This window comes from Zingiber officinale, chromosome 8B (assembly GCF_018446385.1).
Source record: "Zingiber officinale cultivar Zhangliang chromosome 8B, Zo_v1.1, whole genome shotgun sequence".
Taxonomy (NCBI): domain Eukaryota; kingdom Viridiplantae; phylum Streptophyta; class Magnoliopsida; order Zingiberales; family Zingiberaceae; genus Zingiber; species Zingiber officinale.
In genome coordinates, this window is record NC_056001.1 from 54,524,908 (window position 1) to 54,547,626 (window position 22,719).

At 34.9% G+C, this 22,719-nt stretch overlaps 1 protein-coding gene across 1 annotated transcript; it reads right to left on the reverse strand.

Annotated features, from left to right (window-relative positions):
• Window positions 1-233: 233 nt before the first annotated feature.
• LOC122013848 (beta-glucosidase 26-like) lies at window positions 234-3,064 on the reverse strand. The gene is made up of 12 exons (XM_042570067.1): window positions 3,017-3,064; window positions 2,834-2,960; window positions 2,655-2,713; window positions 2,225-2,300; window positions 2,067-2,138; window positions 1,900-1,987; window positions 1,565-1,808; window positions 1,355-1,470; window positions 991-1,208; window positions 870-901; window positions 582-684; window positions 234-511 (listed from the first exon to the last, which is right to left on the reverse strand). Exons 1-12 carry the CDS (start codon window positions 3,062-3,064, stop codon window positions 234-236), a joined length of 1,461 nt encoding a protein of 486 aa, XP_042426001.1.
• Between the last annotated feature and the right edge of the window lie 19,655 nt (window positions 3,065-22,719).

Sequence of the window (22,719 nt, forward strand, 5' to 3'; positions counted from 1 at the left end):
CAATGCCGGCTAGATATTCGATGCTCATCCAACGACTTGCCTTACTCGATGCTCATCCAATAGCTTGCCTTACTCGATGCTCTTCGATGTTTACTCGATAGGATAGTACAAAGATTGCGAAAGACCAAAAATTGAATTAATATGCACTCAAAGATTTCACTTAAATTGTGCTTTTATTAAACAAACCCTAACAAGAAACCTCAAACAACTTAATCTAAATCGAACTCGATCACTCAATTTGACTTCCTTTGTAGAATTTTTTTGAACCAATAAGCTGAATTCTTGGGGAACCGCTTCGAATTCTTGAAATCTACGTATACTATACCAAATCTCGCTGTGTAGCCCAACCTCCATTCAAAGTTGTCGAGAAGAGACCATGCAAAATATCCTATCACCGTAGCGCCGTCATCCATAGCCCTCTTTAAGTTAGTAATGTAGCTCTTGAAGTAGTTAACTCTCGTTGTATCTTGCAAGACTTCTGGAAGAGTGGCATTTCCTGGTTGATCCATTCCTGTGATGAACAACTTTGTTAAGATGGATGAATGTTTGGATATTTGGAAAACAAATCGAATAAGGTTTACCATTCTCGGCTAAAATGATGACGGGATTGCGATAAGTTTCCTTCACATAGGTCACGGCTTTGTAGAGTCCCCATGGAACTATATACAGCCAATACGAATTAGCCTAAAAGAACATTTAGATTCAATGTTAGTTTAATCGATCATACTAGAATGCACAAACATTATCACCAAAAGACAAATCTATAGAACAATATCCATGAAATGCTACTTATTTGTACGAATCTCGAGTATTATAAAAAAAATTCAAAGAAATGACATTCTTTGAAAAAAAAAACAAAATAAATTTACCAGAGGACCAATAGGCACACCATCTCGGTCATCTAAAATATAATCAGAAGATATATAATATTAGTATAACATAAAGTATCATTGATTGAGTCATTATTGAAAAAGTTCGAGAAAATCTAACATTTGAAGTCGACATGCCAATCAGCTTGATAACTAACAGGTTTAGGATCAACCACTCCGGCATCCTTCATATAGTAAGATGTATATTGATTGACCCCCACATAATCGTATGAACCTTTCACCATTTTCGCTTGTTCTTCAGTGAATATAGGGAGTCTTTCTTTAACAATAGCTTGCATTGATTCTGGATAGTGCCCATATGTTAGAGGGTGAAGGAACCTACAAAGAAGAAACAAATAATTGAATGAATAAATCATCCTTTACTACAATTTAAATTTAATTTCTCGATCTAACATGAATTTTTTTTTTAAAAAAAGTAAAATTTAAAATAAAAAAATCTCAAATGAACTAAAACAAGGTCTCACCATCCAATGTGGAAATCCCTAGCTCTTTGAGCTGCGGCTTTGTCTTGCACTGTGTAAGTATAAGGTTCATACCATACAAAATCCAAAAGGATTCCAATCATGCCTTTTTGTTCTTTCTGAATCGAGTATATACAAGAAACACATCTTGGATGAGGAATCATATTTCATTCGAGTCACCAAATATAACTCAATGAACAAAGTATAACTTACTTGATATTTTTCACGATATCTTTTCACTGCAGCTGCATGAGATAGGATAAGATTATGTGCCGCAATATAAGGCTCAATGGTAGAGTTTCCCCCAGCTTCACAACCAGTACATCTCCCTGGGGCATGAAGACCATCATCATACCCAAGAGCCGCTATACACCTAGGCTCGTTAAAGGTGAACCAATTCTTGACTCTATCACCAAATCTCTCAAAACAAAAATCAGCATAGTCGGCAAATGCATCCCTAAAACACATATCAAATAATATAACAAAATTATCAAATAGGTTCAACTACTAATGAATAAAAAAACATAGTTCAAACCTTTAAAACTTACGCTATCTTCGGGCTTAACCAACCCAAGTACTCCTTATTAAGAGCCAAAGGAAGATCATAGTGATAAAGATTTGCATATGGAGTAATGCCTATTTCAAACCAAAATTTTTTAAAACATATATATATGAGAAATATATTGCTCATTGCCAAATTGAAAATTTAACATACCTTGTTGTATCAAATAATCAATTAGCCTATCATAATAATCTACACCTTCCCAATTGACTTTACCCGTTCCATCTAGATGGGAAATTTTATATGAAAAATGTACTTGAAAGTTCAAACTGAATATAAGAAAATAAAAAACACATAGAGATATTCATTACTTGGAAATATTCTACTCCAAGAAATTGAGAATCGATACGCATCAAAATTGAAATCTTTCATGATATCAACATCTTCCTGCATGATCATTTGGTCATAAATTGAAGAGAGAAAAAAAACAACTTTGAAATGCATATATCTAAAGCTTCAGCTCAATTATGACACATCAGACAATAAAAGTACAAGGGGCACAAGTAAAGGTAGAACATGCATGTTTTTTTATAATGTAACCATGCCTCGCAATCCTTTTTATGATCTTTCTCTAATGTCATGCTTTTTTATAATGCATACATAATGTAATTAAAGCAGATTTATGGTTTGATGCTGTTTTAAAATTCGACCTGCACTAAATCAGGTACTATTTTGTTCTCGTAATTACAATTGACAGAAAAAAAAGAGAGAATATGAACAAAATGTTAGAGAAAGGATAACCTTGTAATGATGGTACTCATCAACTGTAACATCGGCAGTAGCATTGCCGGCGATTGTATCTGCATTCACTCGAGACAAAGCCCTCTTTAAACATTACGCAACACCTCAACATTAACCCACACAAATATGAAAAGGAGACGAAACATAGAAACAGAAACAACATCATGATCAAAAATTACTTGGGATTCTAACGAATGAGTCCCAAATACTGGGTCCTCTTCCTCCTTTGAGCGCCATCCCTTCCACTTGGTAAGCAGATGCCGCTGTCCCAAACACGAATCCTCTGGGAAGGCTTCGCGGCTGAGACTATGGCTGGCATTGGAGGCCTGACTTGGCTCGAAAGTGAGTAAAAGGAAGAAGACGATGAAGGAAGAGAAGCGAAAGAGCGATGGGGATATCTGGAAATCCATCTCTAAGAGGAAGATGAAGAGACAATGAAGCAAAGAGAGAGGTGTGAGTGCGTTTATATAGTGGAGCGGGAGTGAGTAACTAGAGATAAGGATCATAATTAAATCATAAAAAAATTCATTAGTAAAAAAGAGTTATGGATAAAATAAGTCGCCATAAGAATCATAAGATAAACTTGTTTTGAAATCACATGAGATTTGAATTAATTAACGAAAAAAAGTTGTAAAAATTTATTAAAAAATATTTTTTTAAATGATTAATTTTAAAACTGATATATATATATATATATATATATATATATATATATATATATATATATATATAACTGATATTTTATTTGAATTAATTTTAAAACATATATATATATATATATATATATATATATATATATATATATATATATATATATATATATATATATATAACTGATATTTTATTTGAATTAATTTTAAAACTGATATATAGATAAAAACATTAGTGTCAACTGTTAATTTAGAATAAACTTGTTTTTTATTTTAAGAAATAAATAAATGAGCTTTAGTTAATCAACTCTAAAAAAGTTATAAAGATTTATCATAAAGATCATTTAAAAATAAATAATTTTAAAACTGATTTAGTTTATTTTTTTTAAAAAATTATAGATAAAAAATTAGTGTAGGACAGTCATAGGAGCCGTCAGCATGAAAAAATGTAAAATTTATTTCTAGCAGACCTAAAAAGAAAAATGATTAATCATGTCAGGTAATATTAAATCTGTAGCGATATCTCATAAAAATTTCCCACTGACCTATTTTCATAGACCTAATGCTACAATTAGACTGGGTAATGATATATGGATTAATCAAATTAATAGATACAATAGATCCAATTGGAAATTTAGTTTTTTAAAAAGAAACTCTATATAAATTTTAAAAATTTATTTGATTTTAAAATCTAATCAAACCAAAATTTTATAAATCTTTTCTAAAAAAGATAAAATTTATCACCCCTACTGTTCCATACCAGTTGAAGGAAGTAAATTAAAAATCTGAAATTAGACATGAAGGATAATTCTTCGATTTTTATCGGGGACTTGGGACTCGACTCTATTTAATTATGCATATTTATCTTGTGATAATCAACTCAACTATTTATAAGAACTAAAATATTATAAATCAACTATTTATACCGATATATTTAAATTAAACAATAATTAAGAATCTCGACTGATGATTTACCACTCATTGATCGATTAATTGGGTAACCAATCTAATTAGTCAATTTTATATCAGTTTTGTTTATTTAATTTTTCTAATAAAGTTCAGTCATTTTGATTGATAAAAACAATTAATTAAATTAATTTTCATACGTTTGATCCAATCGGTTAGATTTTGAACCCTTTGCTCCGAAACTCCAATCGTTCAATATTAGTATCTATGAATAATTTGGAGTAAAAGTATTTTGATCCAGGACGGGAGAGAATGGAGAAAAATCAAATGAGGTTTGAATTAATCAATGCTAAAGATTTACGGTAAAAATTATTAAAAAATTTATAAATTTTTTAAAACTAATTTATTTAGTATTTTAAAAAAAATGATAATAAATAAGAAGTTAGGCTTACACAAAGAGATAAAATAAAAATCAAATCAAATTTGAATTACCATATTATTAAATTTCTAGAATTGTCAGTTAAAATTAATTTTTTTAGGTCATTATTAAAGGCATCAAGTAATATCATATTTTAAAAGTCAATTATATCTATTTTAAGATATTTTCATATTTAAATTTTAAAAAATATCAATCAATATATTAATAATTAATTATTTTTTTAAAATAACATGTATTAATTAAAACCTTTAGATCTATTTTCTAGCGCAAACAGTATATTTCAAGATACAAAGATGATCTAGTAGGAAAGTGCTACTGTAAGTAACTTATACCTACTAAGGAGCATTACTACATGTAACCTATGTCCACTAGGAAATATTATTACATGTAACCTATGTCCATTAAGGAGCATTACTACATATAAGTAACCTATGCCCACTAAGGGGCATTACTACACGAACCTATGTCCACTAAGGGGCATTACTACAAGTAACCTATGTCTACTAAAGGGCATTATCACATGAAGGTTAGTAACTCCCTAATGTTAGTAACCCCCCTACCCCCATTCTTATCTTATCATATAAATACATACTTCTTGTATGAAGTATGTGAGTGAAAGAAAAAGAAAGAAAAGGAGAGGAGTCTAAGCAAGAAGAGAGTGGTAGTCTCTATCTTGTGGAGAAGAACAAAAGAAGGGTGTCATCACACATCATTAGGTTAAGGGTTGAAGTGTTGTGACATAACGTTGATAGTTCGAGATACGTGACTATCATCTCGACTTCGAGCAGTCCATGGCTAGAGTTCACAACAATTTCGAAGATTTACAATGTCGGCGATTGATGCACACCAACCAAGGTACAAAATTTAATTTCTGCAAAGTAGAAGTAAATTATGTGTTTTACTTTTATACACAACCAACATTGGTATCAGAGCTAAGTTGGTTTGATGCACTTCGTTGACTAACTGACCAACGAATCTACGAGTGAGAAACTCACGAACTCGGCTGAATATCGCGCGCGCAAAGTTTTCTCAGGATGTCCGGGCACACAAAGATGCTCAAGAAGCCCAAGAAGAAATGCTTGGCGCGCGTGTTCAGCCACACACAAAACTTCTCATCCGCGCTCAAAGTATAGATGCTCTAGAACGCGACTGAGTCGTGGTGCTCAGGAAGAACTCGGGAAGAACTATGGTGCTCGGGTTCTCGACACATGAGTGCGGTTCTTAGGAGCAGAGGTCCATAGTGCTCGACATGTAGAGGTGCTAAGCACGAAGTGCTATGCAGCATGCACATTGCTTGACACTTGTCCAAATTACATTCGGTTTATAACATAGAGTGGGAGACAACCACTTGACCTTGGCTTGAACCGAGTATCACAGTGTAAAATGAAGAGGTCCAACTCTGAGAAGTGTAACATAAAGTTGTCGGTGTTGGCGGTGTGTGGACTCACAACGGCAAGTTGGTTTGCCTTAAAAGTATAAAGTGACTACTTGTGTACAACAACTTAATCCGAATGATGAGAGACAATTTCAGATTGTGGTGTATGACGTCTGTTGACTCATACTCTCGTCTTGAAATTTGTATTCGAGTCATTTGAATTACGATATTTTGTAAGGTACACAAAGTTAATATATTAAGCATCAGATGTCACTAAAGTCTCTCTATTCTATGTAACAAAGATATGGCTACAACAAAGAATGTCATACTGGATCTCATGAAGAGAGACAAGTTGTATGGTGATAACTATGAAATATGGCATCAGAAGGTTTAGTTTATTTTCAAGGAACAAGAACTCGGGGAGATTCTTAAGCACGAGATGGTGGACCCCGGGGAAGGTACCACAACACAGGTAAGACCGGATTAGAAGGTATATCGTGCTTGGAAAAAGAACGATGGCCAAGCTAGGGCAATTCTTCTTAGTAATATGCATGATGAACTGATCTCAATTTATGAGCAGTATACTACAGCTGTATCAGTCTGGAATGCTCTTAAAGAGATTATGGCACCCCGTCAGCTCCTAAGTTGAGGATGCTAATATATAAGTTCATAACTCATAAGAAGAGGTTAAATCATACTATGAAACAGCATCTAATGCATATGTCGAGCATGATTGCCTCTCTAAAGAATATGGGGGAGCCTATGTCAAATGAGCTTCAAGTATTAGAAGTGATACAGTCCTTGCCTGACTCCTGGGATGCTGTTAAGATCTATCTCACACACACTGAAAGTATTCATAGTTTCATGGATGTGAGTAGGCATTGTGAACTCGAGGAGGAGCGCCAGGAGGTGACCAAGTCTGCTTCAGGTTATGCTCAATTTGGGGAGTCAAGTAAGGGCTCCTGGGGTACAAAGCACAAGTGGTGCAAGGATGAGAAGAAGACCAAAGGTCGTGGCAAGAAGAAGCCATTTTTAAAGTCTGATGAAAAAGGGCAAGGACAGAAAGACAAGAAAAAGGAGCTCATAAAGAGCAATGTCCGATGCTACGTATTTGGTAAGCTAGAGCATTTTGCATGTGTGTGTAGCGAGCGAAAGGTATATCCTTTTTCTTTACATGGTTTGAGTTATGTGTCATCTAGTGTGATGTTCACTAACTCATCTCCTTTATGGATTATAGACTCAGAAGTCATAGACCATGTAACTCGTGATAGGAATGCATATGTGGAATTTCGCTGTTTAAGCATGCCTACATGCGAGAAGACTGTATATGGAAAATGGGTATTTGTGGAGGTGAGAGGTATTGGCACTTGCAAGCTGTTGCTGCAAAATAATCAAATCCTAGATCTCCATGACGTGTTATATGCTCCAAATATAAGGCGGAATCTAGTTTCTATTCGTAGTCTAAACTAGTTATGATATTGTGTTGTAATTGGAAACTCTAAGGTTTCCATCTTGTATGACAATACTTTGATATGTTCCAGTTTAGTACATGAGGTACTATATGCATTGAACTTGATTTCTTTTCATGAGTTTTATCCTACATCTACCATTGCCTTTACATCTGATAGTATAGTGGATGATGTTAATGTTTGGCATAGCAGACTTGGTCATATGTAATGTCTTTGTAATGCACTTGTTCTGTGATATAATAGATATGTCAGGCAAGCTAGGTCGACTCTATCGCACGAGTGACTACCTCCATGAGTGGGGATAAGACAGTTTCTAGCTATAAGAGGTTTTGCGAGTAGCCCTGCTAGAACTTAAGTCACCCTGATATGTGTCCAGTATAAGGTTATGTGTGACATGACTCATATGGGCATAGTCACATCCATATTTCCTATAAGAAGCCAAGTTTGAGATTTTAGATATCACATGCAAATTGTTATGTCTTTGAGGTATTCTTTTAGAGATTTCTAGGTAGTCTCATATGTAGACTGAGTCCCATACTTGCACAATGTTAGAGAAAAGTGACATATGCCCTTTTAATAGATGGGGGATTAAGATTGTAGCACGTGTTTCATACCACGTGTGATATGATGACTGGATAGTGAGATCCATATTATAAGAGATAATAACTTTATATCCCCGAGCCACACTATGTGAGATCCAAAATCCTCTAGGTGGGAGTTCTTGTGCGCTTATTACTTTTGGTTTTTTCTTGATGTCATGATTCAATGTTTACTACTTTAGTCTGTTTACCGATGGCCCAGAAAATAAATTGAGGTCTGAGGGACAGGGTTGGGAAAGCAGCTGAGTTAAGATTGATAGATTCGAGTTTGGGAAAGAAATACCAATTAACAATACATCATCATATAATATTCACTGACTAGTCTTTTATGTTTATCTATGTAGAGATTAAAACATATTAGTGAATATAAAATCGAGTTTCATCTGGGGATTACTTTCGATGAGGAAAGTAGCTTGATAGCTGTATTAAGTCTTGGATCTAGGGTACAGTGAGATTTTGTATCTTATAATATAATGATGACTGCTCAATCATCCTAATATGTGCAATGAGTAGTTTTGTATGCAGGTGTACTCGTAAGTCGAACAACGTTCAACCCTGTATGGAAGCCTAGTATGGTGATATGATGGATCACATGAGTTGTGATCTAGTGATAAATCAAAGCCCTTGTGTGCAAGTGGGAGATGTAAGTATCTTATGCCCACTAGGGGGCATTACTACATGTAACCTATGTCCACTAAGGGACATTACTATATGTAAATAACCTATGCCCACTAAGGGACATTACTATATGTAAATAACCTATGTCCACTAAGGGACATTACTACATGTAGCCTATATCCACTAAGGGGCAATAATATATATAACATATGTCCACTAAGGGACATTACTACATGTAAGTAACCTCTTCCCACTAAGGGGCATCACTACATGTAATCTATGTCCACTAAGGAGCATTACTACATGTAACATATGTCCACTAAGGGGCATTACTGCATGTAACCTATGTCCACTAAGGGGCATTACTACATGAAGGTTAGTAACTCTCTAATGTTAGTAACCCTCATTTTTATTTTATCCTATAAATACATACTTCTTGTGTGAAGTATGTGAGTGAGAGAAAAAGAAATAAAAGGAGGGGTGGTCTAAGCAAGAAGATAGTGGTGGTCTCTATCTTGTTTATAAGAACAAAAGAAAGTTGTTATCACACATCATTAGGTTAAGAGTTGAAGCGTTCTGACATAACGTTGATAGTTCGAGATACGTGACTATCATCTCAACTTCGAGTAGTCTATGGCTAGAGTTCACAACAATTTTGAAAATTTACAGTGTCAGCGATTGGTGCATCACCAACCAAGGTATAAGATTTAATTTATGCAAAGTAGAAGTAAATTATGTATTTTACTTTTATACACAACCAATAGCTACTTTGCTAAACATAAACTTGCATGATAAAATATACATACAAGAAGTTTATAATGAGATATAATTTTTCCTAAATAAATTAATGATTGATTAATTCGGGTTAGGGGTGGAAAAAATATTGACCATCTAGATTATTGTTGGAATTAATCAACGTTAAGGGAAAAGTTATAAAGATTTATCATAAAAGTCATTAAAAAAAATCAAATAATATTTGAATTAATAATGCTAACTAAGTGAAAAGTTATGAAGATTCTAAAAATCATTAATTTTTAAACTTATTTATTTCGAAATTATTTTTAAAAAGTTATCCTATATGTCATGTGAGTAATAATTGATTTTTTTTAAAAAATATTATTTCAAAAAAAGCCATAGCTATACTTGAAACTATCAGCAAACTGATGTCCCAAATAATATCGAATTAATGAAGTGAGTCACATCATCCACAAATGACTCAATTTCTCACATACTTCTGCAATTAGGGGTGAATAAAAAAATTAATTAACTCAATTAATTAATCAAATTGATCCAATTCAATTCAAGAATGGTTTAGTTAATTTAAAATTCTATTTATTAAAAAAATATATAAATTTTTTAATTTTATTCAGTTGGATTTTAAAATTTTAAAAATAAGATTAAACTGATCAATAGTGATATATTTGAATTGGATAATAATTATGCAACTCGACTAATACTTCACTACTCAATATCAATCGTTTGATCGATTAATTTGGTAACCGACAAATTTAATTAATTTTATATCTGTTTAGTTTACTCGATTTTAATGATAAAATTTGTTGGTCTGATTTGTCGAAAAATTGATTTAATCGATTTCGGTTTGTTTGATTCAATTGGTTGAGTTTTGCACCTATTGTTCAACTCTGACTATAACTATTCCAACTACTCTCATTGTTGCCCCTATGATGTTCAATCATCGACCAACAACGAGACATGCAGTGAAATAGAGGACAAAGACAAATTGTCCGCAACTTATATAGAGCAACTTAAAGTCATGTTTTTTTTACAATTATGTATCGTCTCGTATCACTTTTTTCTCTCAAAAATAAAAAAAGATAAGTCTGATGACAAATTTAGACCCATTGACTTTTGTCAAAGATCAGACATTCTTCCTCGATGGTGGGAAGGATCATAGGGGCGGAGTTGACCTTGGGCGAGAGTAGATTCCAACCCCACCTATTTTTTTAAAAAAATTAATAGTTTTTTATTTGTGTTAAATTTAGCAGCACTATGGGAGTTACTTGAGCGATCTTTTTTTTTAATTCAAATTTAAAAATAAAATAAAATGGTGTTTATAATTTGATAATGATTTTTTTTTTTAAAAAAAGATAAGTAGGATTCGTAAAAAAATGGTTGAAAGAACTTTTAATGGTAGGGAGAAGAATTTGTTTTTTTTATTCTTTTGATGCGGCACTTTAGTAGCTTTTTAAACCCCTATAGAATCACTTATCATTGAAGATATCTTTATATTACTGAGTTAATATATTTTATTATTGATACAATACTATTTGTATATTTGAAGCTGAGCGCTCCTTTTTGTCGCCGATTCAATGAATAAATTAGTGAGACATTTTGAAAGAAAAATTAGAGATGATGTGAACTGGACGAGCACATTAGTGAGAAAATCAAATCCTTCCCTTCAATTATTCATTCCATTTTATATCCTTCAGCTAGTAACAATCCTCATTATGATATTTTAATTCCCTATTTAGTAACACCTATTTTGATCCAACGACCAACAATCGTCATTATTACGACTCACCTATTTATTAACAGCCCCACGACTCCCATGTCGAGCACTACTCGATTTTGAGCCTGACTCATGATAATTTGCCTTCGACGTTGAGGACCACCCAGTTTCAAGTCGGATTCCAAATGCCCAAGTGCTAACCAACTTATGTTTCTCAAGCCCAATAACTTCCTTCAATTCTTTTTTCCTTCCGGATTCAACTCGATCGAATCCTTTCCATTCGGACCCGGACTTGGGTCGGCAAGACCCGTATACCTGGATTTCTTGGACTATCCCAACTCCTTTAATCACATATTATTTCGGGTATCAATTATATAAGACTAATTTTCAATATATTATTTAACTAAAAGATAAATTATTTTTTAAAACGATTAGGACATAAAATTCACACAAAGAAAAAGTAAACCGGTCTCAATGAAAAGACAAGATAGCAGGTTTTCATCAGAATTTTCTATTGCTCCACCGGAAAATATTTATTTTGAAAATCAAATTTGGATGGATAAACGGTAAGCATCCATGTGCATGATGGTCGGTTAAAAAGGTCAAGTTTAATTATTTTTTAAGGATATTAATTTTTTAGAAAGGAGTTTAGTGTATTCCTCAATTTTTATTAATTTTTTATTTAAACATAAAATTATTTTTAAAAAATTTATAGTATAATAAAAATTTACCTCATTTGGTTCCTCTGAACCAGATGTGGATTGGTGACTCGACTCATATTCAGACTCATCTTCTTGATTCGATCCGTCTCCGGTTGCCATTAGCGCGAGATAACTTACTTGCTTTGGTACATCTGCTTCCGATCCATCCGCGGAAGACTCATCTCAAGTCGCCTTGAGTGTCTTCTTCTGCTTTATCTTCCTCGTCATATCTTCGTTAGGACATTCGTGTTTGAAGTGTCCTTTCTTGTTATAACCGTAGCACGTGATATTCGCCTTTGAGTTGTTGGATTTGGATGTGGACTTAGACATCTTCTTCATGTCGTGCCTAGAGAAGTTTCTCTTACATCTAGTGAATATTTTCCTTATCATGTTCACTAGCTGCTTTTCTTCATCTGATTTTGAGTCGGACTCAGTTTTTGACTCGGGTTTGGCTCGGGTTCATACTTTGGCTTCCTTCAAAGTTTCTGCAAGAAACACAATTCCTTTCTCGACCTTTATGGAGTTAGTTTGTTCGTACAGCTCCAATTCACAAAATAGCTCGTCTAACTTTAACTTGGAAAGGTTTCTCAAAACTTTATAGGCATCTACAATCGATGCTCACAGTGAGTTTCGAGGAAATGAATTCAGAGCATACCTGATAATGTTGCGGTTCTCGAGTTGATGTCCGATCATGTGTACGTCGTTGAGGATATCCTTGAACCTCGCGTGTAGTTAGCTTGCAGTTTCTCCTTCCTGTATTTTGATATTAAATAAAGAATTTAATAAGAGGTCATGTTTCGTTACCCTTAGTCGATGGTTCCCTCATGTAGTTCGATTAGTTTAATCCACATCTCCTTTGCGTTCTTGAACAGTCCGACTCGGTTCACCTCTTCCTTTGTCAATCCACATTGAAGGGTATTCAACGGCTTATTGTCAGTCTGGGCCTTCTTCTTCATATCCGGGTTCTAGTCCTCCGGGTCGATAAATGTTTTGGTTGCTTCGTCAACCAGTGCCTGGTACCCACGTCGGATTGAGGATCACTGCTCGATATCGGTCTTCATGTATACCTCCATTCTCTTCTTCCCATACGGAAAATCGTTTCTGTTGAAGAGGAGGGCGATCGGTACCCTTCGAGTTGGGTCATTTGAATTATCTTGTAAAAAAAAATAAAAATAAAAGAATGTCCCAATACTAGGTCTTAGATTAGCAGAGTTTGAAGTAAAAAAGAAATATCGACGACTCGAGTGGTGTTGCACCAACTTTGAGTTAAAATCGAACGAGAAAGAATTATTTGAAGAGGTAAACTTCACAAATTCAAATAAAATATAAAAAAATAAAATCTGAAAAAATAAATAAAACAATTCCCTTGGATTGATTGGTGGTTGCATCAATTCAGAGCAGAACCTCGCTCTAATACCACTTGTTGGATCGAGAAGCACGTGAGACAAGGGTGGGGGATGAAACACGTGGTTTTAGAAAACTTTTCTTTTCTTTTGAAATCAAAAGTATGCAGCAGAATTAAACACAAAAATAGAAAAAAAAAACACAAGTACGCGAACTCGGTCAGTTTTACTTGGTTCGGAGCCTTCGGCTACTCCTGCTTGAAGACCCAGATTTCGTGGATCTATCGACGGGTAATCCACTAAGACTTCTCCAGGAACCGCTGCAAGAGGGGATCAATTACAAAAAGGAATAGGAAAAGTGTTACGAGCTCACTTCCCTTTATGCAACAATTAAGTACAAAATGAAACTTTGTTACCCAACACTTGTAATTTTAACGGATCAAGCTCAGTGTTGGACGACTTCTTAGCTGCAGTCTTGTGCAGTAGTGTCGTAGCAGAGCAGTAGCATGAAGTCGGAGCACTTGGAACATCTAATTAACGCATAGAAGCATGTAATAGAAGTGTGTATGAGTTGTGTAGAAACCTTGGGTGAAACCCTCTTTTATTGTGCTGAAGGCGCCTTCCTAGCACCGAAGGTGCCTTTCATAGGCAAAGTTTATCCCGAAAAACCAGTGTCTTATCATTGCCAAGGTCTTTTGAGTTATCCGACTAAAGACACCTTCTAATCTCTCGAATGCACCTTCCAAAGCGCTGCTCAAGGCGCCTTCCATCGCCGGAAAGGTGCCTCGGACACTGTTCACTTGAGACATTTTGTTTTGCTTTTGCCCTACAAAATATGTTACTCCAGTTGGTTCCTTTGGAGGCCGGCAAGAGAGGAGGGGTGAATTGCCCTGAAAAATTAAATCAACCCTTTCTCAACTTATAACTAAATTAAGAATACTTGTAATCAAAGAATAAAGAGACTAATTAAACAGAAAATAGATACAAAGGAGTTACTTGATTTGCAATCAAAAGATTGCTAATCTAAGGAGAATGAAGCGCACTATCTGAAGATCTCCTTCGGACAGAGTATCCTTTTACAGCGTTAATAGCACACAAAGAACAGTAGAACAAATAGAAATGGATTACAAGTTGTTGTTCAGCTTCTTGGATCAAGGCTATATTTATAGCCTTGGTCAGGGCGCCTGGAAGGGTTCCAAGCGCTTGGGAGAGGATAAAACTTTATCCCTTTTCGCATAGATCACGTTTGACCGCGATCTGGATAGAATCCCAGTCCGGGCGCCCGGAAGGGTTCGGGGCGCCCGAACCAAGAAAGTCAATAGAGTTGACTTTTTTCGGTCCGGGTCCTCTGCTCCGATTTAGCTCACCTCGGTCCGGGCCTTCTGCTCCGGCTCCGCTAGCTTGGGTGATCTCAGCCATCCGGAATAGGGCTCACCCGAACCCAAGTTCCGGCCTTCTCCTCGAGCAGCCTTCCTCCCCGGTTTCTCGATCCTCAAACGTCGCGTACGTTCTTCTCGTCCACCGGTGTACTCTTCCGCGGCACCTCGTCCCTTGGACGCACCGAGCCGTCGGCTCTCTCCTCGTGTCATCCTTCTCGCTAGCCACGTCTTCCGCTCGACTTCCTATGCTCCTAAGCTCCTGCACACTTAAACACAAGGGTTAAACCAAACAGGACCTAACTTAACTTGTTTGATCACATCAAAAGACCTTGGAGTTCCAACAATCTCTCTCTTTTTTATGTGAGCAATCCAAGTTAAACTAGGGTAAACTAATGCAATGTAAAACAATTAATTTTACAAATAAGTGCAAAAAGATTTTTCAATTTAAAAATTAGATTATACCATACCTCCCCCTAGACTTAATATATATCCTTCTCCCCCTTTGATCACATAAAAAATGAGATTTCTTAACAAGTCTAAGGTTAACTTTAACACTTAAAAAAAATTGTAATAAATTAGAAAATTTTAAGTGTTAGAAAAAAATTTAAGTTAGAAAATTTTCAGGCAAAAATAATTTCTAATTAAGAAAATTTCTAAGTAAGAACAATTTAATTTCTAAGTTAAAAATAAAATTTTTTTGTAATGGAATAAATAACTTAAAAAATATTTTTAATAGAAATAAATTAAATATTGAATTTTTCTAAGTAAAATTTTTTGAAGAAATTTCAATAAGTGTTAAACCATTGAAAAATATTGAAAGCAATTAATTATTTTATGCTTATTAGTTTGTCAATTAAATATTTTAATTCAGAAATCGATTTCCAAGCTGTTGCGAGGCACTAGGCCTTCTTGGTTATTGGATCATCAACCACTTCTAGACAAAGCCTTTTAATGAATTCGAATATTCAATTTTCTACCTGAAAGCCCTTAGTGTTAATTATTCTTTTAATTTAAATATGTTTTTGGAATCTAATAGAGGTTCCTTCCTAAAGGGTTAATCAGATATTTTCTAGGTACATAAGTTTTTGATATTTTTCTGATATGACTTTTGTGAAACATATAGTACCAGTTTAATCCTCTATAGTTTCTAAAAACAGAAATATTTGAATAAGTAGAATTTCTCAACTTTTCTATTTCTTCTTTTAATTTATCATATTCAAGTCCTACTATCAAAATCTTCTATCAGACATAATTTTGTTAAAATTCTTTTTATTTCTAAGTTTTTATTTTTTAATTTATTATTTTTATTTTTTAATTTGTACATAGATTTTTTCATAGATTTAATACCATAATAAAGTTGATCAGGAGGTAAGAGGCATACCTCACATATCATATCAGACTTAAAGCCTGACTCTCTCCCTGCTTCACTGCATTCATCTGAAGTCGCTCCCCCTTCATCGATGCTGGCTTCTGATGTACTTTGTCCTTTATAACTCGCCATCAGCGCTAGTCTGGCATATTCTTGTATTTCAGACTCAAATGATGAACTGTTGTCCCAAGTAGCTTTCAGATTCTTGTGCTTCTTGGGTATCTTGATTTTATCCTTCTTGAGTTATGGGCAATCTTCTTTTAAGTGCCCTTCTTTTTAACACTGGTAGCAACGGACCCTTCTTCTATTTCTTGAATTTTTCTTATTCAACATTTCTTTAAATTTATTAGATCTAAAGAATTTTTTGAAATTTCTTACCATATAAGCTTCTTGATCTTCTTCTGAGTCTAACTCAGGTTCATCCTTCTTAGTTGCAGTTAGCGCCATAATCTAACTTGATTCTTTTGTTGTTCCTGCACATCTGGTTTCATGTAATTCTAAAGTTAAAAAAAGTTCCTCTAGGGCACTTACCTACAGGTCCTTTGAGATGTAGTAGCCATCGATTATTGATGTCTAATGTGGAGTCCTGGGAAAGGCATTGAGTGTGTAGCGTATCGTGTCCCGGTTGGTTACCGTTTCTCTGAGGTTTTCGAGTCCGGTGATTAGTTCTTTTACCTTTGCGTGTAGATCGGCTACCTTCTCACCTTTTCCCAGACGGATATTTATCAGTTTGTTCCGAAGTATATCTCTCCTTGCAAGTTTGACTTCGGATGTGCCTTCGTGGAGTTCCAGGAATTTTTCCCAGGGTTCTTTGGCCGACGAGTAGCTTCTGATGCGGTTGACTTCTTGAGGCGGCAGCACGCTCAACAAGTGATATTCCTTCCAATTATTTGCTATGGAATCATTTTGTTCTTTCTTCGTCTAAAGACTTTCTTCTTTTTCCTCTCCATTTTGATTCGTAGGAGCTACAAAATCATATTTTATTATTAAATGAATTTTAAAGTCTATTTTCAGAAATACCTCCATACGACATTTCAAGTGTGCGAAGTCTCCCTCGAATTTTGGTGGAACGATGCTTGGTCCGGCCATTGGTTGCTTTGCTTCGGTCGGTGGTTAGTCCTTCTGAAGTGTCCTTGCTCTGATACCACTTGTTGGTCCCTTTGGAGGCCGGCAAGAGGGGAGAGGTGAATTGCCCTGAAAAAATAAAACAACCTTTTCTTGACTTATAACTAAATTAAGATACTTGTAATCAAAAAATAAAGAGACTAATTAAACAAGAAATAGATACAAAGGAGTTACTTGGTTTGCAATCAAAAGATTGCTAATCTAAGGAGAATGAAGCGCACTATCTGAAGATATCCTTCGGGCGGAGTAACCTCTTACAGTGTTAACAGCACACAAAGAACAGTAGAACAAATAGAAATGGATTACAAGTTGTTGTTCAGCTTCTTGGTTCAAGGCTATATTTATAGCCTTGGTTGGGAAGCCTGGAAGAGTTCCAGGCGCCTAAGAGGGGATAAAACTTTATCCCTTTTCGCATAAATCACGTTTGATCGCGATCTAGATAGAATCCCGGTCTGGGCGCCCGTAAGGGTTCCAGGCGCCCTAGACTGGTCCAGGCGCTTAAGAATGGGTCGACTCGATTCAGCTCCTCCTTTGTAAGGCCGCATTGGAGGGTGCAAGTTGCTTTGGTGTTGGCCTTGACTTTCTTGATTATGCTTGCGTCCCAGTTTTCGCATGGTACAGGTTTTCCCGAGCCGTCGAGTGGAAGTGTGATCCTAGTCTTGATGATCAAGACAAAGTTTAGCCAACAAAATAAATTAAACATAAGAATTTGACAGTCACCGAACTATTCGGTTATAACTTCAAATTTTCGATCGAAAACCCTAGGTCGAATCGACACCTACTGTTCCCTCACCGGGGAACTCATCCTCACCTACTCCACTCAGGAGAGTTTACCTATTGTCAATTGATCCTCCAGACCAACTGGACGTTTGCTCAGCACCCGAGGCTCTAGGACTTTTCGCTGGATGACCGCTCCATGACCCACCCTGTCTTTCACCTAGTTCGCGATACCAGAATTTTCCACCTAGAGTCCTCGACTCTAGGACTTTTGTCCGAAGCCCTCGACTAGCCAAGACTTTTTGCCTAAGATTACCACCCCCTAGGACCTAGGATTACCTCCCCCTAGGATTTTCCACCTGCCTAACCGCAGCTAGGACTTTTGCCTAAGTATACTTAGGGCTTTCCTGCAAGCTCATGCAAACCCATTAAATAACACATAACCTTAACTTTGAATCCTTTGTCATTATCAAAACTTAGGTTCGATCGTCGGATGCTTCCCGCACCAACAATCTTCACTAAGTCACTCTCCTCTAGTGACTTACCTCTACATACGAAATGTCATGTTACCTCTTTAACATCCAATCAGACCCACCAGGTCTTCCTGTCGGGATCACACATCCGGACTTCGCTAATCGAAAATCGAACATCCCGACCTCCTACCGAAATCATACATCCGGGTTGTAATCCATCGAGAATAGAACATCCCGACCTCCTTCTAGAATCTCACATTTGGACTTTACCAATCAGGAATCACACATCTCGATTGGACTTCCTGTTTGGTGTCTGGTCCTCTTGACCCGTAAAATTAGTCAACCATGCACACTCGATAACAAGGTTAGATCAACAACACATTTAACTTTAATCCACTTGTCATTTATCAAAACTCAAGTTTGATCATTAATGTCAACTACACCAACAATCTCCTCCTTTTTGATCCAATGACAACCTGGGTTAAAATTAGAAAAAAAAATTGCAAACATATATAGAAAAAAATGATTTTAAGAGAAATCTTAAAATGAAATAGTTAAATTTTATTCTCTTGATCATTTTTAGGATTAATTTTTTAGATTTTCTTTGATTTTTTTTACTTAAAAAATATGCATTTAAAGTTATATTGTAACTCTCTCCTTTTGGCATTCATCAAAATAATTATGCATATAAGTGTACCAAATTATGAAAATGAAAATACACAAGTTAAAATAGCAAGTATTAAAATTTTCAAAGTAAGTATAACAACTTGTAGGTTTATTGTAGGGAGGAGTTATTGATAAGAAAAATATTCAAAGTAATTTGAAAGGAATTATCAAAATTTACAATTGGTTTTCAAAATTTTGAAAATTAAATTTTGTAAAACATTTCCAAAACTAAATTTTACAAGAATTCTTTAACCCACTTTTCAAGAGAGATTTCAAAATACTTGTCAAAAGTAATTTTTAAAGTGTTATTTTGCAAAACAAATTTTGAAAAGATTTTTTCAAATTATTTTTCTAAAATATTTTTAAAGTAATTTTCAAAATATTTTAAAAGTGATTTTCAAAGTAATTTTTAAAACAATTTTCAAGATTATAAAATACTTTTCAAATGATTTTTAAAAATATTTTTACAATACATTTTCTATCAAAGAAGTCTTTAAAGTATTTTTCAAAACACATTTCTTTTTAGTTTTCAAAATAGACATTTGAAAAAGTATAAGAGTAATTTTCAAAGAAAGTTTGTAAAATATTTTTCACAAAGAATAAGTAAAGTAATTTTTAAAATTTGATTTTCAATGTAACTTTTGAAAGTAAATTTCTCAAAGTAAATTTTGAAATATTTATTGAAATATTTTTCAAACTAACAAAAAAAAAAAGAAGTAAATTTCAAAATATTTTTTTTTTAAACTACCAGTTTGTAAAAAGTAGCAAGAAAAAGAAATATTTTGAAATAAAACTTTTTGAAAGTAGTTTTAAAAGAATTTGATATTATTTAAAAAATAATATTCATTTAAAAATTATCCTTAAATATCTAATTATTAGTTACTAACTAGCTATCAGAAGATAGTAATGTTCACTTGGTTAGTCAAGTTAAGTATTAATGTCCATTTAGAAATTTACTGAAAAATGACTCTTAACTTGATCAATATACTGTTGTATTTTCACCCAGACTTATGTTGATGCACTGATATAAGAATCTGAAGTCTAGGCAAAAGGTCTACCCATCTCACACCATTTTAAGTTTTTTGAATACATAATCAAGGTAGACCTAGTATGTTTGTGAGATGCTCGTTATTTAGATCTATAGGATCATGCTTTATAGGGATTTATCCTAGACTAAGGCTAAAATATTTTTGAAATACAAGGGAAATTTTTAGAAAACATAAGTAATGAATTTTTCTAGAATTTATAAATTACTTAAAAATTTATTTGATAATAAGAGTCATAGTCTTTTGAATGTTAATTTTATGAACATAGTTTGATTCCTATCATGTGTCGAAAGTAACTACCATCCAATATTTATTTAGATTCCTACTAGGAGTAAACAAGTTTAGTTCAATTGTTAGCATAACTTTGTTTAAGTTGTTTTATTCTGATTTTAATTTTAACTTAAGTTAAATTTAGGTTTAATTTTAAATTTTATTTTAAGCTTAATTTAATTTAATTTAAATTAAATTAAATTAATTTTAATTTTAATTTAATTTTAGTGTTTAATTTAAATTTAATTTAATTGAATTTATACTTTTAATTTAATTTAAATTTAATTTAATTTAATTTTCTTTTTATTCATCTCAACCGATCTATATTTTCAATCAAGATAATCCTATAATTTTTTAAAATGAGTTAAGGTGAATTTCATAGTTTAGTTTAACTCGTGTTAGATTCAAGTTTAGCTTTGGGTCATGTTGGTGCAATTTTGCACTAACAATCTAACTCAGGTTTTAATAAATAACAAGTGAGTTAAGTTAAGTGTTATCGTGATCTAATATATTTACTGAGTGTGCAGAGTTGACTAACCTGACGGGTCAAGAGGACTGACTTGACACCAAGTAGGAAGTCTAGACAGGATGTGTGTGTAAAATACCGAAAAATAGGCGAATATTAATAAGGAAATTTTTCGGAATTTTTGAAAATTTTCCGGGAATTTTTCGGAGCTCATATGGACGAGTTAACGGGGACGAGAACGGGGCCGGGAAAAAGCTTGTTTAGGCTACCCGATTTAAGCGAGGAAAAGATTATATTTAATTTTGCACTAACAATCTAACTCAGGTTTTAATAAATAACAAGTGAGTTAAGTTAAGTGTTATCGTGATCTAATATATTTACTGAGTGTGCAGAGTTGACTAACCTGACGGGTCAAGAGGACTGACTTGACACCAAGTAGGAAGTCTAGACAGGATGTCTGTGTAAAATACAGAAAAATAGGCGAATATTAATAAGGGAATTTTTCAGAATTTTTGGAAATTTTCCGAGAATTTTTCGGAGCTCGTATGGACGAGTTAACGGGGACGAGAACGGGGCCGGGAAAAAGCCTGTTTAGGCTACCCGATTTAAGCGAGGAAAAAATTATATTTATATATATCCTTTTCCTTTTATTTCCTTTATTTCTTTTCTTTTTCTTTTGTCGCCGTTTCTTCCCTGCCGAGCCACCCGCGCGCCCCTCTTCTCTCCCCGTCGCAATCTTTGCCCTAACCGCCGGCCACGGCAGTTCCTCCGCCTCCACCTCTTCTTCTCTTCTCCCAAGTGTCGGCAACACTTCCGCCCAGCCGTGCCCTAGAACGAGCGCCGGAGCCGATCCTTAGCCGCGTCGCTGCCACTCCTTCCCGACGCCTTCCTCTCCTCTGCCCGACGCCGACGACGCCAGGGAATAGAGAGCCGACGATTGAGTGTCTTCTCTTCCCCCTGTGCTCGCATACCGCCGACCGCCCCATGCCCTAGCTTCACTGCCCGACGCTTACTTCGATCGCCGATGCCCTAGCCGTCTCCACTGCCGATCCTCTGCCCTATTTGTAAGCCGAGGCTTTTGGATTTGGGTCTTCTTCTTCCTTTTCCTCCCTGTTCAAGCACTGCCGACGCTGTGCCCTAGCCGAGCCCTGCTGAAGCTGTGCCCTTGCACTGCCGCCGGCCACAGGTTCGTTTCATCACAGGTCTTAGGCTCTGTACCCTAACTGTGATTGGAATTAGGTTGTGGTTCTGTTCTCAGATTTTGTTGTGGAGGAATTGATAAGTGTTTTGGATTTGGTTTATATGGCAGAATAGGGTTTTTAATCTGCTGCGGCTAAATTGGTTTTCTGATCAGTTGAGCGTCAACAGGAGCTTGGGATTTAGGTATGAAATGTTGGGCTTCAATTTGATTCATCTTGCAATCTTGAGATGTTGATGCAGTGTATTAGCATAACATGTGTTGTTTGGGCAGTAACTTTGTGATCCCCAGCAGCGGCTCTGATCTTGTTTCGGCAGCCAACATCTTTGATTTTTGGATCAACAGTGATACATACGAATTGAGGTATTGTGTAGGGCTTTGATTACATGATCATGTGTAGATTTGAATTAGGGTAATGGATCCTTGTTGTAGATTGGGTTGGTTTAAAATTTATCTAATGGAACGATTAGGGTTAAGACAATTAACCCTAGTCAATTGTTAGATTTAATTTAGGTAGGCAAATGATTATGTGGATTAGGGTTTTCCCTAATTTAGTCTCGTGGATTTTATTTAGCTATTTAAATTCTTATGAATTTTAGCTAAATAAAAATATATATATTGATTGGTACAGGACTTTGATTCGAGACGGTGTCTCGACGAGGGATCTATTCCAGATTGGACTTTTCTTATCGGAGGCGGGTACTTTTGACTTATTGTCTTTGATATGCTTAGTAATGAAAATAATATGTTGCATTAATTGTGTTTCCTAATTGTTTCGGTTAATCA